At 36.2% G+C, this 18431-nt stretch overlaps 2 protein-coding genes across 2 annotated transcripts in view; both read right to left on the bottom strand.

The window, feature by feature from the left end:
• The window catches only part of tradd (tnfrsf1a-associated via death domain), a 14805-nt gene extending 5451 nt beyond the window's left edge, over positions 1 to 9354 (bottom strand). The window contains exon 1 of the mRNA XM_008405414.1: positions 9265 to 9354. Coding sequence (XP_008403636.1) covers positions 9265 to 9354 — 90 coding nt within the window. The remainder of the gene's footprint in view (positions 1 to 9264) is intronic.
• Positions 9355 to 10764: 1410 nt separating this feature from the next.
• ogfod1 (2-oxoglutarate and iron-dependent oxygenase domain containing 1) overlaps positions 10765 to 18431 on the bottom strand; it is an 11904-nt gene continuing 4237 nt past the window's right edge. The window contains exons 2-13 of the mRNA XM_008405413.2: positions 17139 to 17284; positions 17019 to 17065; positions 14937 to 15037; positions 14738 to 14854; positions 14567 to 14658; positions 14370 to 14498; positions 13023 to 13136; positions 12868 to 12947; positions 12542 to 12801; positions 11151 to 11279; positions 11014 to 11072; positions 10765 to 10939 (exon numbers count right to left, since the gene is read on the bottom strand). Of these exons, the coding sequence (XP_008403635.1) occupies positions 10784 to 10939; positions 11014 to 11072; positions 11151 to 11279; positions 12542 to 12801; positions 12868 to 12947; positions 13023 to 13136; positions 14370 to 14498; positions 14567 to 14658; positions 14738 to 14854; positions 14937 to 15037; positions 17019 to 17065; positions 17139 to 17284 (1430 nt within the window). The 3' untranslated portion in view covers positions 10765 to 10783. The remainder of the gene's footprint in view (positions 10940 to 11013; positions 11073 to 11150; positions 11280 to 12541; positions 12802 to 12867; positions 12948 to 13022; positions 13137 to 14369; positions 14499 to 14566; positions 14659 to 14737; positions 14855 to 14936; positions 15038 to 17018; positions 17066 to 17138; positions 17285 to 18431) is intronic.

Genomic DNA, 18431 nt, shown 5'->3' with positions numbered 1-18431 from the left:
TATATATAACAACAAGAGCAGCATTAGCAGATTTCATGGAATAATTGCGTTGAATTTTCACAGAAATCGAAGCTACTAAATAATCCATCAGATGAAACGCTAAACAAATCGATAAATTTATGCTAATTAGAGAAATACCAGTCAGCTTCTCACTGCCTGATCAATTCCTCTTTTTTTTTTTCAGGTATGACCTGCCAGTATAATTCTGGACTATTTTCTTTCAAAGAATGACAACAGTTACAAACTCATTGGAGTAAATTTTAATTCAGAAATGAAATTGAACTAAAACTGGTAATAAAAGATGTGTTTATAAACTTTACTTTTGGTAGAGGTAATTTTAAAATAAGAGTTAGAAAATTATTCTGGATTATACGTGAAAAATAATAAAAATATGTCTTATTCTTTTATAAACTTTATAGGAATCAAACCAAATCATAAAAATATTGTAAAAAAATAACAAAACAGGATAATATTGATTCATTAAAAGCTGATCTGATGCATATTGTGTCAATCAAAAATATGTTGATGTATTTTCAGTCTGAAGAAAGCAGGACTTTAAGTTCTGATGCATTTATTGAGCTGGGAGAGGACGTCTTACTGGTGCATTACCAGTGTAATAACCCAATTACACTGGTATTTTATGTCATCAATTCATCGTTTGGCTGTGTGAATTTTATCAGATGAGATTCAGAAGCTGCACAGTGATCAGCATTAAATTAATACCTCTTTAATTTCTTCCTCTGAAGACAGAGAATCGCGTCACATAACTCTACCTAAAATAAATGCCACTGCTCTCTTAGGACCCAACAGCTGTGAACCCGGCCCACCTGAACTTTTCTGTTTACCCCCGCCTCCTTTGAAAACCCTCATTACATAAAAACACTCATAATCTCATTGCTCCCCTCCCCCAGCCTCCAACGTCTAACTCCTGTACCCGGGGTAAACCACTGCAGACTGCAAACTCTCTCTCCCTCAGTGCCGTCTGCATGAAGCTGCAACCTCTGAGCTGGATTATAATGCATTTCCTCATGTTTCACTAATATGCTGCATGCTTGGCAACCAGATCTGGGAGAATGTCTAGCAACTTAGCCAGTGTGCAGTTTTATGTGATCCTATCTACTCTGAAAGTAAACTGCGAGATTAGTTCAGCAGCTGCATGAGCTGCATGAGGATTACACGACCGCTGGGAGCTTAAAACGTATCGCTTATCTTTCGCTGCCAAAAGGCTACCTCTAGGATTCCCTGGACAGATCATCCGACAATCCGACGGCAAAAATGTTTGATTCACCCGGGAAGACTTTCACAAATTAGCAATCAAGCTTTCTGATGGGGTGTAATAACCGTCTGCAGTGGGATGGACTGAAAACTCATCTTTCGCTGAAGAAACATGAAATCTTACCAAATATTTTTCCTCATATTCAAGTTCAAATATCTTATTACACTTGAAATGAGACAAAACTAACTTACAATAAGATATGGGAGCTTATTTTAAGTGAATAACTCCTTAATATTGAGGAGGAAGTACAAGATATATGTGAACAGAGCTAAAGTAAGAGTAGCACTACTACAAGTAGCCATCCAAGAAATTACTCAAGTAAGAGTATAAAGTATTTGGTAAAAAGTCTACTCAAGTACTGAGTAGTTACTCAGTACTATCAATCATTCACTATTTAAAAATGACGTAAGATGGATCAAAATATGAAGTTCAGTGGAAATTTTTGCCATTTTAAGGACAAAAATGACAATAATTCATAAAAGTGACAAAAATTATTTTTTGAAAATCAGTTTCTTTCAAGAAATATCTTATAAAACTTTAGCAAAAACTGCAGGTGTGTGTCTCTGAATCTGGTGAATTTTTGGTTAAAACATTTTTTATTCAGTGAGTCAGAAATCCAGAAATTTTACTCAAGTAAGAGTAGAGATACTTCATAGTAAAATTACTCAAGTAAAAGTAGAAAGTACAGCATAGAAAAACACTCCTAAAGGTACAGCTTTTAAAAAAACTTACTCAAGTAGATGTAACCGAGTATGTGTAACTAGTTACTAGGGCTGTAGTGATAACAATAATCTCACGATACAATACAATACGATACACAATATTCTGCTCATGATACAATAGATATTGCGATATTCAGCAAATGATACAATTCAATACACCATTGCAATTTTCTGAAAGATTTTAGAGGGATAGAGTTATTTTGGTGACATTTTGTGACTGTTATAGAGTTGGATTGAATCAATTTAACTCAAAACTGATTAAAAGCACCAACTACACAATACCTGGCTCTGGTTGGACATGGACACAGACTTAAAGTCAACAGCTGGACAAAATGAATCAAAGAAGTGGTGAGAAAACATGTTTCTTTTAATTGAAACAGTACAAACTGTAAATGCATGTAAGCATTTACAAATGTTTACATGCATTTGTAAAGTAAATAAAGTGCACCAAGTACCCTGCTCTGAATAGTTTGATACCWTTTTAACCTTGACACTTAACATCTGAAGGAATCACTCTAATCCTGATGACCTAATCACTCTCCCGGCGAAGCAAGCAGTGAGTGAGCAAGGTGACAGGTGGATGTTACGATACTTACGGATGAATATCGATTTTTTTCTAGGAAAGAACGTATTGATATATATTGCAAAATCGATATTATTACACAGCCCTACTAGTTACTACAAAACTCAAATAATCTGCAAGTGGAACAATATTACATATTACCACCTATAATACTAGACAACCATTATATATTATTATCTACATATATAGTGTAGTAGATAACATTATGTACATTATATCCAGATATAATGTAGATAACCATTATACGTGGTTATCTACATATAATATACATTATATGTAGATAACATTATATGTTTTATAACTCAGGTGATGTCCTGAATATGGTATAATCAGTCAATCACCAATCTCCCAAAATTAAAGAAATCAGGACTGATTCCCAAAATTAAGGAAATCGGCCCTGATTTTCTTAATTTGGAAAATATGGAAAATTAGTTAAATCAACATTAAAATGTCTAGTTCCACTGAGAGGCTACTTCACTCACAGCTAGTACTTTTTCATCAATATTAAGGAACTACTGACTTAAAAACCATATACTGCTGAAAAGTTACTTGTAAGTTAATTACTGTCTTATTTTAAGTACACCAAGATATTTTCACTAAAATTTAGCCAAAAAATACTTGGTAAGATTTTGTTTTTGCAGTGTAGGAAAGAAAATAAAGGGAAATAAACATTTCCTACATTCAGGAAGGCAGAGAACCGCAGTTGCTTGAATCTTGAAAAGGCTGATTTTATCAACCTACATGCTACACTGCGTTTAGCTTGTTTGGTATTGCAACATTGAAACAGGAGCTTTCCAGGGAGGTGAAGGACACGGCTGTGCCTCAGATACAAGCTGGACGTCTTCAGGAGGAAACTGGACTCCAGTCTGCATGTTTTGCCAACAGCTGGGTGTGTGAGAGCTCAAATATTCTGCAGAGCTCTGGCCTTTCTAAAAGAAAACTGAACACTAAGTTGCATTAGCATTTCCCACGTTATCACAAAGAGAGAAATAGAAAATCACGAAAGGACGGTTGCTGAAGGCAGCAACTCAACCCCCCACTGCAAGTGGGCTGACCTCGGTTAGCACTGATGCCGACCTGCCTGTCACCTGGCGTTGCTGCGGAGGAGAGCAACAGTGACCTTAGGTTCCCTAGGGGTTAGGTGGCTGCATTTTTCCAACATGACTTAAAAAAAAACAAAAAAAAAACACAGCAGGTGGGATTTTTAAAAATAGCACAGCTTCAAACTTTTGTAGCAGAAGATAAAAAACATGACATGACAAAGTCCCCTAAAAAGGCTTAAAAGGCTTATTATTCTTCCTTGAATAAGTTGTTTAGTCTATGGCCTATACTAAACATGTTCATTACAAAATCATTCTTAGGTAATGAGACTTCAGACTGGTTAATTCTGGCTACTTCAGAATGAGCCGCTTTAGGGCCTCTTGTCACTTTAAATCCTAACAAGCTGCTGCTGGCCACGCCCCCAACTCAACGTTTACACTCACAAGCAGAAATGGCTACAAACAGATGCACAATTATAGAACTGTACATCTTTGAAAAGCAGAAATGAGCCTCCTGCACAACAAACAAAAATGCAGCAAGTGGTTTCTAAATGTTAAATCAACAACAAAACACTTGTCTTTTCTAGCAGCCATTTGTACAGAAACCAAAAATAGCACAGCTATTTTGGTTAACAACACAGTGGCAGTGGATAGTGATGCAACAATCGGGAGGATTTTGAAACAACTAATTTTCCAGACACCAAAAAACATTAACTTATTGCCAAAAAATGTCTGGGCGTTTTTTTTTAAGGGATTGGGCTGTTTTTGGAAGCAGTAGCGACAGTACCTAAGGACAAAAAGGTGCAAATTGTGAATTTTGCAAAATAGATCTTCTTTAAAAATGAACTGGTCACAACTTAGCACAGCTTCATGCAAAAATACAATAGAGTCTATAAACAGATAGTTCAATCTTGACCCAATAATGCTTTTGTTCACCATACTTTACTCTGACACCCATAAATGAAATCCAGTGAAAGAAATTTACTACAGAAGTCACTGAAAAAGGTGACTTAAGGTGACCCAGGCCAGACAAGTAATCAGAAAAAGTAGCTATGAAGCTTGTAACTGTGGAGCAGCTGCAGAGATCCACAACTCAGGTGGGAGAAACCATCAGAAGAACAGATCCCAGCTGGAAAACACTTTCTTGTGTATACTTAATATGAAATGTTCTAAAAGAGAAAGTCACAGTCAAAGACGTCAACCATACAGACTTATTGGAGCCACCTTTAGCAGTAACCTGCTCCTTTAAGCATGTGATATGTAATAAATCACTCTGAGCAGGCAAACACTGGCACCACGGTGCAGTAGTGAGGTGTGGTTTTTGCTCCACTGCAGGAGGAGGTGAGGGGACTAGCTCAGGGATTCGTGCCAGGTGAGGTTAATTAGAGCATCTGCAGGGCATTGTCTAATCAAGCGCTCCCTCCGTCTCTCTCTTTTTCTTTCTCTGTATGCAGAAGCGAACCGAGCCCCTGGAGACCGGTTGGACTCCTGCCAGTGTGCATTTTTCCATTAGTGTTGTTGTTATAGTTGTGTTGAGGTTTGGAGGCGCTACATGGAGCACACAGTGTTTAGTGATCTAACAGAGCAGGTGGCATTCAGACAGCTGTAATCACTCCTGAGCTTCCTCAGACAGCAGAGGGAACCGGAGCAGCAATCACTGCTTCTAACACACAACTTATTGTTCCAGGTAATTAATGAGGGAAAGTCATATTTGGCAGCTAAATAGGCAGCTCTGGAAAAAATTAAGAGACCTTAGGAGATCGGTTTTACTTTTTATAGGTAAATGTTTCAATAAAATGAACATTGTTCTTTTATTCCATGAACTACTGACAACGTGTCTCTGAAATTCCAAGCAAAACTTTAGCATTTATTTGCAGAAAAAGAGAAATGGTCAAAATAACGAAAAAGATGCAGCGCTTTCAGACCTCAAATGATGCAAAGAAAACAAGTTTATATTCATCTAGAAACAACAAAACTAATGTTTTACCTCAGGAAGAGTTCAGAAATCAGTATTTGGTAGAATAACCAAAGATTCCTCCAGCGGTCTCTTAACTTTTTCCAGAGCTGTAAGTGTTTACTGTTAAATTTATAACTATTTAATTCTTCATTGTAGGGCTGAAACGATAATTGAAATTATCAACTATTTTAGCAATCTATTAATCATTAACTGGAGAATAGAGAATAATAACGGTGACTTGCTGAAAGAACAAAGAGGAATTGAGCCAAAACTGTCTAAAAATATATATATATTTTGCATTTAAGATGAAAAACCTTCATATGTATAAATGCAACCTTTACTACAAATGAACAAGCGTAAATTTTTATTGCATTTTAGGAAATAAAATTATTTTCTTATTTTAAAAGGAATTAAATTGTTTATTTTCATTTTTATGTACTTCTAATATTCTATAAAGAGGATTAAGTGGTTATTAAATAAGAAATCTGGAGGATGTGCCAATTAATCGACAGAATAAATCGATTACTAAATTAATTGTTAGCTGCATCCTTACCTTATTACTATAGTAATATCAATATTTTCCTGTATTTCAGGGTAAAAGCTTTAAAATGGCTTCTTTCCATCACTTTAATCTTTATTTTTATTTATGGGCATTCAACATACCGTTTATCACTCATTGTGATAAATTTCTAAGAATTTTGATTTATTGTTGTCACAATAAACTCCAATGAATGTTATTTTTTTTTAAAAACGCCCTTATTGTCAGGTTTGATAGCTTAATACATTTTCCACTGTTTGTTCAATGAAAGTGTCAATAAACACCAATAAATTTTAAAATATAGTTACTGTGTGATGAATATCCCACTTCCTTATGTGACTAAAGAAGCACACTGCATATGGGAATGTTTTTCAGGAACATTATTTGTACTTGTGGGACTATAATTGCTGTGACACACATTTTAAAAAGATGCAATAAATAGTTATCGTCACGCTTATTATCACAATTGTACTGCAAAACGTGATTCCACTGCCCCGGTACATTGTTTGTATCGTAATAACAGTCCAGATAAATATTGAGAAAAAGCTTTTCTGCCCTCGTTAAAACCTACATGTAGAAATTATGTAAAAGTGGAAGTTTGTCTTATATAATCAATAAAAACACACTTTACCTCTGTCATATTTTAAACACGGTATAGTCTGACATTATAATTTCAGAGTGAACCAGTTCTAAACCTGAAAATCCTCACAGCTCGTTCTGCCATCAGTCAACTGGCCCTTTAACTGAACCTCCCAGTCAAAGTAAATATCCCAGTGGCACAAGCCAGGAAGTGAGTAGATGAGTGAATTATCTAATTAATAATTAATGTGCTCTTCAGTTTTCACTTCAGGGTTTCTGGATACCAGAGTGCCCCGCATCTCATCTTCTCCCAGATTTTCTTACTAAACTTTATAAATCTGGGGGTTTTCCACCCAATTATTCCAGATTTGACATTAACCCAACCTTAGGGTCAGTGCAGAGGTGGCACTGAACTACAACTCCCCTTAAAAAACTGCAAAACGTCAAAGAAAAATAAGAAAAAGGTTAAAATATATTCTGCAAATAAAAATCTGAAAAGGTTTTGTGAAGGACTCAGAGGTTTGTTAGAGAACATTAGTGAACAAACAGGATCATGGAGAAAGTTGCAAAAAAATGTAAATTTAAAATATGCTTTTCTATAAAGGTTAATGTCTTTCTGCTTTGAGTTAATAATTGCAAACCCCAGATAGTGAGTAATCTGTCCAGTTAATGAAAAATAATTTAATTCATTATTTCTGTCTCAGTATTTTATTGTAAACGCTGATTTGGCTACATCTGATTTTTTTTTAGCAAAAAAGAAAAAAAACTTTTTTATATTGACAACATGATGACCTCAAACAATTTTTGTTGCATTAACAGACTAACACAACAAAATGTAACATTAGAATTAGGAGCATGAATCTGTAGTATCTTTAGCTCATCGTTAGTGCAGTGCATGCAGTTTTTTATTATATGGAGGCTGAGTATAAATGGTAAATTTGCAATAAATTGTGCAGCTATTATCCCAAGATTTTAACATTTCTATTCAATCAATCATCTAACGATGGAAACAGCTACAAACTACCAAGACATAATAATCCACTAAAACTGGCTGGCCTGTAGAAGAGGCGATTGTTTAGAAAGGCAGCCAGCACTCAGGTGAGAATATATATATTATAATATGTATTATAATATATATTAAGCATTCACAACACAATTTGGAGAAAGATGCTCTGGTCAGATGAAACCAAAACTAAACTTGATGAATGTAGCGATGGAAACTAAATCAACCAAAACACATCATGCCGACGTGAAACATGCTGGCAGGGATGCTTTTCTTCTTTAACAATAATAAAGGGGGTCAGAAATACACATGCACAAACACGTTTTATAATTTAATTTGTCAAATGTAGATTTTTTTTTTATGTCAGAGTTAGGCTGAACTCAGGGGCGGATCTACTGGGGTGGCATGTGGTGACAGTTGCCACCCCAAATGAGAGCCTTGCCACCCCTGTTGCCACCCCATCTGGCGACTATGAATTCAATAAATAGTTATGGCAAATCGGACATTAAGCGCATGAATCTCTTTTTTCCGATAACATTGAACGCAACACAATATAACCTGACACCCACTGCTAAGTAGCGGGAAGTGCGAGAGAAGGACAGAGCGCGAGGCAGCAGCATTGATGGATATATTACTGGACTGGACATTACGTGACTTATCGTGCGCCACACATGCGCCATTGCTGTCCATTGAGTCAGGAATATCGATGGTCAGGAAAATACCACACTTACGCAAAGAATCTGAAAAAACGACGCAATGTTTAGCGGTTAATTCAACCCTATATATATATCTATATCTATATAGAGAGATATAGATATAGATATATAGGTATATGCTGCCACCCCTGAAAAAATCCCTGCCCCCCTCTTGCCACCCCATAGATATTTTTCTAGATCCGCCCCTGGCTGTACTTTAGGTTTTTCAGTCACATCAAGTCACAATTCAACGTATTAATGTTTGTGGGTGTACTGCGAGAAATGTGAAGGTGTATTTTTTTTTTACTTGTAAGGAACACAATGTCTTTCATTAATAATATATCTATAAATACGTTAACAACACTAATCATTGAATTATAGTTTTTACTGCTAACTCCATAAGCTTTTACATGAACACACATGTTTTAGAATGTGTTTTAGAAAAGCAATATTACTTTCTCATATTGCTGTTGCAAAACAACTTGTATGCATAGTTAATGTATTTGATTAACCAACAAACAGGCTTCTTAACAGTGAGCTAGACCAGCGGACCCAAAGCTACAGGTGATTTAAGTTACAATAAAAGTTAGTTACTTGTTAAAAATTGTAACTATTTATCAGTAATTGATCCGTGTCGTTAATTGCATGCAGACTGAGATAGAAACTGAGTTTTATGTTTCTGTAACATTGTGTTGACGTCGTTGTAGTGGAGATGCTAGTAGTAGACCTTACGCACAGTAACAAAAAAAAATCTCACCGTTTTAAATTATTGCTGCGCAGTTTAAACACACAAAAACAAACTCGAGGAACTTCTAAGTAACTCTTCCTCTGATACGTCGTTAGGTAAAACTTATTGTGGGGACAAACTTACCTCAAAAGAAAAAAAACTTTTATGTTGTTCGGCAGTGCTTCCTCCTGACAAATTACTGTTTGACATAGAACTGACTTCCTGGCCTCTCATTGGCTGAGCGGAAGCAAGCTTGCCTGTGATTGGTTAAACCCGGCATGGGTGTTGAAGAAAAAATCGGTGGCCAACAGGAAGAAGGCGGTCCGCCCTCCAGTTAATGTAGGACAAAACACCAAGTAAACTAATCAGTCAGCATTTATTATTTAATAGTTATATAAAACAACTAAAGCAGAATCTTTTAAATACGAGCAAAAATACAATAGCAGATAGTTAAAATTGTTAGCTTGATCATGTTTTGTGTCATAGAACACAATGAGCTAAAATGCTGCTTCATTGTAACTTTCACTTACATCCTGTCTGTCCGATTTGTTTACCAAAGGAAAGAGTTGTACAGTCCAGGCATAACCTTTGGGGTTTTATTAATTTACTGGAATCCATATTTTTTAATCAAGATAATCAATTTAATATATTTTAGTAGTTTCTTTTTGGAAAAAACAACTGTTTCACTTTGCCCTGGTTTTGTTGGTGTGGAATATTTTGCATCATTATCTTGTCAACTTAAGAAGGTGTTGTTTAATGGCTCGCATTTAGAAATTCAGAAGCTTGTACAAACTCCTGAAGCAAAGGTAGACATATTGGCTCAATCATATGAAGAGGATTATATTAATTTCCAACAGCGCCTCACAAAAGTACTTGAAGTCTTTCGTATTTTGTCAATTTACAATAAAGTTAAATGTCAGTGCCCCCGTTTCTTTGCAACCCCTTTCATTGTAGCTCTGACCTGATGTTTAGTGTTGTTCTGCTTGACGGGTGAACCTTTAGTCATTTACAACCTCCAATATTTTTGCTTCATCCAGCTTTCCTGTCTCACAGCATGAAGGTGCCACTACCATGTTTTCCTGTAGACATTATGAATTCAAGGTGATCTGCAGTGTTTGTTTTCCACCATACATATGGTTATGTAGTTGGGCCAAATGTACAACTATCAATTATCTTGTTGAACTACGAGTCTGTGCAGTTTGTACCGCAGGCTTCATTGATTTCCGTAACCTATGACTTTCAACTCTACATAACCCAAACCTGCTTTAAGCTTCTCCACACAACTCAAGCCAAATGTTGGCTTTTACTTAGGGAAAGTAGGCGAAAGGGGCTAAATATAAATTTGTGGCAAAATCTGTCACTCTGCTACACGAGAAGTTGGAAACCATTTTGAATAATAATTTTTAAAAAAGTTATTTATATGTTTGGGTTTCTTTCTGGATCACTTACCAACAGATTTGGGCAAGTTTAGGATGTTAATACAATTATTTCTATTTTGACTGTCTAAAAATATTTTTAAATTAGATATTTACCAATACAATTTATATTCATACTATATTTCTAAAATATGAAGTTCAACATAAATATTAACGTCCATCTTTCAATGCCTAGCACAATATTTATGGGGGGAAAAACTCCAGCATACACAGTGACAAAAATATGTTTATTCATAGTAGACAAAAGAGAAGTCATAAAACTCTCTGCAGGTGGAACTGTCCACATGGGAGCTTTTGTGATTGACATGCTTGACAAATTTGAGGGTTTCTTTGTCCCTGTAGACGAGAGCGAGGGAGTTGTCCTCTGGATACACAGTGAGAAGCTGAAAAATAATACACTAATGATATTCACAGATGTGCTGTGCAAATATTTGCCTTTAGACCCGTCGACACTCACCTCCTCATCTTCTTCGTTGGCAACATAACACGTGATACCCCCAAACTCTGCCTCCCAGTCTGTGAGACATTCATTCTGTGAGTATTACAGTGAAAACTTAAGGGTCAGTTTACTGTGTACGTGTGTTTGGGTTTCACCTGCACAGTCAAACGGCAGGATGAGGTCCAGAGCGTACTCCGCCTGTGCAGCCTCAGCATCATGCAACAGAGTGTAACCGCCATGAGACCAGCGACGCACTTCTCCACAACACACAGGCGAGCTCAGTTCTGAAGAAGATCAGACCACAAGAACAAACCTGTGACTGAGCAAACGTTTCAACTACAGCTGAAGTGATTAACCGGATTAATCATGATTAACTGATACGTGAAACAATCCTCAACTAATTTAGTGATCGATTAATCTTCAAGAGGAGAATACAGACTCACAAAACGGCAATTTTGCTGAAAGATCAGCACATTTAGAGCAGCAATTAAGCCAAAACTTAACTTAAAAACAAAGTTTTTAAATGTGAAGTTTGTCAAAATGTAATTATTTGAATTAATTTTGTTCAGTCAGTAAGTTGGTTCTCCAGACATTTTTTTGGTGTTTTAAGTTCTGTGCGCTGCTCTTCCGGTTGGTGGTTACCATAGTAACCTGTAACTGACAGCTCCTCCCCCTTTTTCTGTTGCCATCGGTAACTGTGGTAGTATTAGAATCAGCTCTGTGTTTACTTTATATTATATTTTAAAATATATATTGGATAAATTTGATAGTGTACAAATTTCTCAGATGAAATCTGAGTAAATTTGTTATGTTTTGTGTTTGTTTCTAAATGTTATTGTTAATGTTGCCCAATTTTGCTATAAATGCTAACTGCTGCTAACTGCTCATTGGGAGATATTGCTTTGTGGTTTGTTCTGGGTTATTTATTATATTTTCTTTAACATAATGGGACAGAAGCTGCTGGACTGATGATAACCACCAACTCAATTTACTCTTTTCTTAGAATAAATGCAGAGAACCTGAATGTGTCTGTCGTGAAGTCAACCTACTGCACCTGAGATGAACAGGGAAGGGTTACATAATACATATAGTTTGCATTTAAGATAATAATAAACCTTGGTCTGTTCTACCCAGATCTCCCCAAGTGGTATAGTTTTACCTTAAGCCGATTTAAAATCTGTAAAAATTTAAATCTCAGTCAAGAAGAAAGAACTGAGCTTTTCAATGTTTATGTTATATATATATATATATATATATATATATATATACACACACACACACACACATACACACACACACAGATGGGTCCTTTGCTACATATGATCAAGTAAAGTAAAGGCAAAAAAAAGGTTTAATCTCTGATTTAAAATAAACCAGAAATATATTAGAAATACATTAAAAACGGGTTACAATGCAATGTATTTTTAATACTGTGTATTGTAGGCTTGCGTGGTTAAATAAAAAAATCTGCAGAATTTGCCAGTTTTTTTATTAATCTAAATAATTGTTAGTTGCAGTCCTAATTTCAACCAACATTTTCACATACTTTTCCCTCCTTTGTCAGTGCCTGCCTTTGATGATGATGATGACGATGATGGCGATTCTGCTGACGTTCCTGCAACCTCCCCCTCCTCTTTGTCGTCCTTCGTCTCTCCCTCTTCGTCCTCCTCATCTGCCGGACACAGGTAGTGCAGCCGGAGGCCGGTGAAGTTGGAGAGGAGGAGGAAGAAGGCCTCTGAGCGAAGCAGCTCCCAGCACACACTCACGCACTCCGGCAGGGAGTCAACAGAGGCTGATTCGTAACACCTAAAACAACATTCAGCATGAGAATCCGCTAAATGTGAAACCTCAGAGCTGGCCGACGTCATCAACCTTTTGTTGGGTGGACCTCTCTTCATCCACCGAATGTCAGACTGTCGCAGAGCTTCACTCACTTCCCTGAACTTCTCCTCCTGAGGAAATAATCTGTCAATAAACCTGGAGGAATACCTGGATACGGGAAGTGAAGTTGAAGGCAGAGCTGTTACCTTTAGAAAATCTTTGAGCTGAATTTCAGAGCTGTCTTCAAACTCGGTTTGGATCTGCTCTTGGTAGGAAATATCCAGGTACAGAGGATTGACCCACTCAAACAGCACAGTCTCCTGTCAGGAGCAAAAGCAAGCTCTACGTTACACAACTAATGGGCTGCATTACCTGCTTACTGACTCCCCGTTTTTACTTTTTTTTTTTGTCACATTTAACTGATTCAGACCAAATGAATTTTTAAACAACTTGAGTAAATATAACATACAGTTCTCAAATGAGTTTATCAAGTTTTCTAAACAGACTAATTTAAGCACTTTCAAGCATTTTTAAGGTAAGTTTTAGTTTTCCAGCTGCACACTTTGGAATTAAAATCAATACAAATGAACTAAAAAACAGTTTCAGTTCACGATTATATGATTTAATTTAATTTTTTACAGTTAATAATGTCCTGTTGATAATATTCTGTATTTTACAGCAGAGACAAGGTAAATTAAAATATAACGAAATTTTTTGATTTTAAATCTCTCTTACAAACACCCTATAAACCTGAGAACAAACACAAATTAACAACATAAAAATCACCCAATGTCAATAATGTTGAACATATAAAACATAATGCCTAATTGATTAAATTTAAATATTTTAAAGGATTTCAAGCAAGGGAAAAAGCTAAAGTAATTACATCTGTAGTATGTACTAATCATACCTAGACTTGATGATTAAAAAAATCATTAATCAATAAACGATAAAAGAATATTCAATAATTTTACTGAACTCCAGTCCAGAGCTGCACAGCATTCTGGGGGATGTAGGCAGAGGAACGGCTTTAGCTGCTCAACCTCTCAAAGCTGACTAAAACAGGTTGGTGGAATCAACTCACTCTCGGTTACCTAGCAACTCACTCTTTAGTTACCTAGCAACAACCTGTTAATTGGAGCAGCAGCAGCAGTTTAAGTTTTCACTATTGTGCCTCATAACTGCTTAAAAATAGAAAAAATAAAGCGGAGTGACAAAACGGGAAAGGTTACATCAGCTTAGCAATATTTCACATATTTAAAACTAAAAAATGAATCAATAATTATTGATATCCACTGACAGAAAACACATCTTGATATGTTTTTTAGTCATAGAGTCTGGCTCTTCTATGCTATCCAAATTAGCCCTTTTACTCGATCATACAACCCGCAGAAGGAGTGAGTGAAATAAAACCCACTTTTTGAACATATTTTCTGCAATTTAGAATTTCTTTTTTAAAGAAACGTAAGCAAGAAAAAAAATATTAATATCAAAAATCAGATCTGGTATGTACAAATCTGAGATTTTAATTTCTCTTCCCCTAAAGCACTCACATCTCTGGGTAAGTGTGGATGTTTGAGGATGGACGGCTCTTTAAAACGAGGAGGACGCTCCAGAGTGGGTCCATGAAACCAGCCGCTCAGAGACAGACGGCACTTGTCCTGTGATAAAACTTCAGAAACCTGCAGGAAAAAAAACTAAATCAGCTCAAACCAACCCCACACTGAGAGTTAAAAACCCAAATCCTGACCTGGTGAAAAGACACTGGAGACACTTCGAACAGGATGAGGGTGTTCCAGCACGGTACGAGTGACTTCACGATACTCTCTGGCTGGAAATTACCTGATGACAGTGTTGACAGTTACCGATACAGCTTCACACACACACGCGCACACGCACACACACAGAGTGAGGTACCTACTGTCTGTCGAGTAGAGATCGAGGCTGCCCCCGTCGCTGCTCTGCCACGGAGGTACAAGATACAAAATGAAAGCCACGCGCCTCCCCTCCAGCTCGTCATCATGGCACAAAAGAACATCTTGAAATGACACAAAACGCGATTTACTGTCACCAAATGCAGCGACTTCCTCCAAGTCTCTGGGGTAGTGTTTAAATCTCACCTGTATACTCATATTTAGCACTAGAAATATCCACGGTGGGCTCCAGCTCGACCCCCAACACGTCCCCGAGCCAGGAGCGGAAACGCCCAAACAGAGCCGTCCTGAAGAAGAAGAAGAAGAAGAAACACTCAACACAATAATAAAACTCAAAGACAGCAAACACACGCGACAGTCTGCCATGACATTTGCTGCTACATGAATTATAGATGATCACAAACAGAGGGGGGCAACTCTTACTGTATATTTAATAGCAGCATTTAATCCCCAAGGCTGGATTGCATTAACAGGTGTGCCAGCTTATAAAGTCAGTGCCTTATGTTTGTCAACGGAGACAATTCGTTTAGCTTTTATATATTTTATTTAATCAGAATTACAGCTCTCTGTTACAAGAATGTCACATTTCTATGTTGGTACAGCTTTTTAAACGTAGTTCACTCAAAAATGAAAGTTAATCCAATACATTTGATTAAAAATCACAATCAATGAATTAAACCTATTTTAAACCATAACAGAAACATTTGAAAATCAATAATGAAGGTGAATAGTGTTGTAGAAAAAAATTACAATAAATAAGCTTTATGATTTATTGATGTATTTAATTTATTTAACCTGTCCATACACATGTCAAAAAAAGACAAAATAGTACAGAAAAGATAAACAATATTTAAATTCCTGTCAACATACATTATCTCTTTTTTTCAGGAGTATAAATGAATACCTGGGTGGATAACTCCTTTATCCTTTTTTAAATCATTAAGATAAAACATGATATTCGGCTTTTCTTATGTTCATTACAGTTATTACAATAACTACTGTTCTCTGCCTCAACACTAGCCGGTCTGCAGCTCATTTGAACTTATTTAAATCGTCACGGTATTACACTGCCTTCACTAAGCGCCATCAATGTCCTTCACCATTTATCACAAGAAACGGTCCTATGACGACATCAGAGGTGAGCAATCTCTGGCGCCCCCTGGTGGACGCGACCATTAAATCAACAAATTCAAAGATCTATAAATTAATAAATAGGTAGTTTGTGAATAAATAATCGTAATAATGAATCATATTAGTTACATAAATCTTTTTTTAGTAACAAATGCGAACATTAAGCTTAAAATAAGTCATGCTTTTATCAAATATAGATGAAATGTGAACAGAAATATGACAAACATTAAAATTTACTGTTTTGAGACAATTTCAGAAAGAATCTATAGAAACTGAATATGACTTATATGAGGTCTTTATAACTGAATTTAAGCTTGTTCTCTGATGGAGTGATTCCCACACTGTGGGTTATGAGAATCAGGTGAGTGATCATTAATTTTTTTTAAGAAATAAAAATATTTTTTAAATTTCAAGAACTGGCTCTATTAATCTGGTCTTTTTCACATATCTGGTGCCCCATTTATTTATTTTTTTTATTTTTTTTTTTATATAGATGGCTCCTTTGGTGTGGGCCGAGTTTTGTTTTGATGCTTTTTTATTGTAAAAGAAATCCAACTGCAATATATTTTAAAGAGATTAAAACAATTGTCAAAACATTTATGTTACCTCAATTTAATTATTTTATACTGACTAGAATTAATGTTTGCTCTTCAATTAATGACAAGATTTTCTGCTGTTAGACAATAACAGTATAAAAATGAAAGAGTCTTTTAATTTAGTTACACTTTATACATTTGTGTCACATTATCTGGAAAAAGTAGAACAGCAGAAAAGGCAGAGGCATGTTTTCCTGTTAATCCTCTTGTCTGCTCTGAAGTTTGAGCTGAATTCAGCCGTCATTAATGCCCCTGCCTCTGTAACGCGTTTAAAAAGAGGCCGCTCTGTCAGGTAGAAAATATTGATTACAGCAGAAGTAGGTTTGTGTGTCTTGTATCGGGGATAAGCTCTGGATCAGGTGCAGGAGCAGACGAGATTAACCACCCATTAAATGTCACATCAGCGCCTCCACTGTGAGACAATAACCCACATATGAACAGAAACAGGACGTCTTGCTTTTTTGGCAAAAATGTGCTGCTTTTTTCTTAACAGAAAGCATTTAAATGTTTCATACCAATCTGGATTTATTGCATTTGTTACCTTATTGCTGCAATGTGTGGCTCTTTTCTCTTCTTCAGATCATCTGACTTAAAGAAAATAAACAAAATAATTAATAATTGACCACATACTAGGAGAAATAAACCAGGGTTTGATGGTCACCTGTTTGAATTTGTACAGATCGTTTGATTTCTCGTTGAAGTTGAGCTCCAGCAGCTCTCTCTGCAGGTTTTCTGCAAAGCTTTGGCTGCTCAGGAAGTTCTTGATTATGCAGTGAGGGAAAGGGTGGCAGTCCAACTCCAGATCTCCTACAGCAACAATTACACAAGAAGAAATCAAAATGTTTAGTTTTTAAAGGCCAGCTGTACTTTTGTACAGCAGTCTATATCAGCTAACCTGATATAGACTGCAAATGCCAAAAAGGAATGAGAGATTAATTAAAAATAACTTTTTTGCTAGATTCTTGGAGTAAGATTGTTAAAATGTGTAAATTGGGTAACCAGATAAAAATACTCAGATGGTGTGCCTTTGATTCAGCTTTTAAACCAAACAAGATTGATGGGAGATTCAGAGGATGGATCCAAAAAGGACTAACCTCCTACTATACATTTACTGAGAAGGGTGTATTCCAGAGTTTTGAGGAACTTAAGAATTCTAAAGGGTTGGAGAAGGATGACTTTTTTAAATATCTACAGGTTAGGTCCTATTTCAATCAAAATATTGTGACAATTGGGAAACGGCCAAACCAGGACTTCTTAGTGTGTTTATGTCCTTGTTGAAGTCAGGTTCATGCAAAAAACTCATTTCCATATTGTACAATGGTATTCTATTGTCTAAACAGGGTGACACAGACTACATAAGAAACAAGTGGGTAAAAGAAGGAAAYCTATCAATCTCTACTGAAGTCTGGGAACAGATTAATAAATTACACTGGGTGACTTCAAGCTCCAATTCATGGCGGCTGTTCAGTTGGAAAAACTCTGTTCGATATTTTGTAACTCCAGTTCAGAAGAAACACCAGGGCAGCGGAGACACATGTTGGAGACTCTGTGGAAGTAATGGAGCAAATCATCACCACATCTTCTGGGGTTGTCCGGTGATTAAAGCTTTTTGGGAACAAATTTGTTCCCACATTAATAACATATTTACTGAAAGGATCCCATGTACGTGTGAATCCCTATATTTAGGAAACATTTCACTTGATAACTGGGCACTGGATGATAAAAAACTGCTTTTAGTTCTTCTGGTAGCAAGCAAAAAGACAATCACTAGAAAATGGCTAAAGCCCAAAGCACCCACAGTGGATGATTGGGTCAACATTGTACAGGACATTTACATTCTGSAGAAGTTATCCTTTTCTGTTCAAGGTCGAAGAGAAACTTTCTTCAAGATCTGGTCTAAATGGACAAACTATGTGAAATCAGTCATTCCTGTGGACTAAATTCATCTATTATA

This window comes from Poecilia reticulata, linkage group LG3 (genome assembly GCF_000633615.1).
Source record: "Poecilia reticulata strain Guanapo linkage group LG3, Guppy_female_1.0+MT, whole genome shotgun sequence".
Lineage (NCBI taxonomy): Eukaryota > Metazoa > Chordata > Actinopteri > Cyprinodontiformes > Poeciliidae > Poecilia > Poecilia reticulata.
This window is presented reverse-complemented; position numbering and strand designations above follow the sequence as displayed.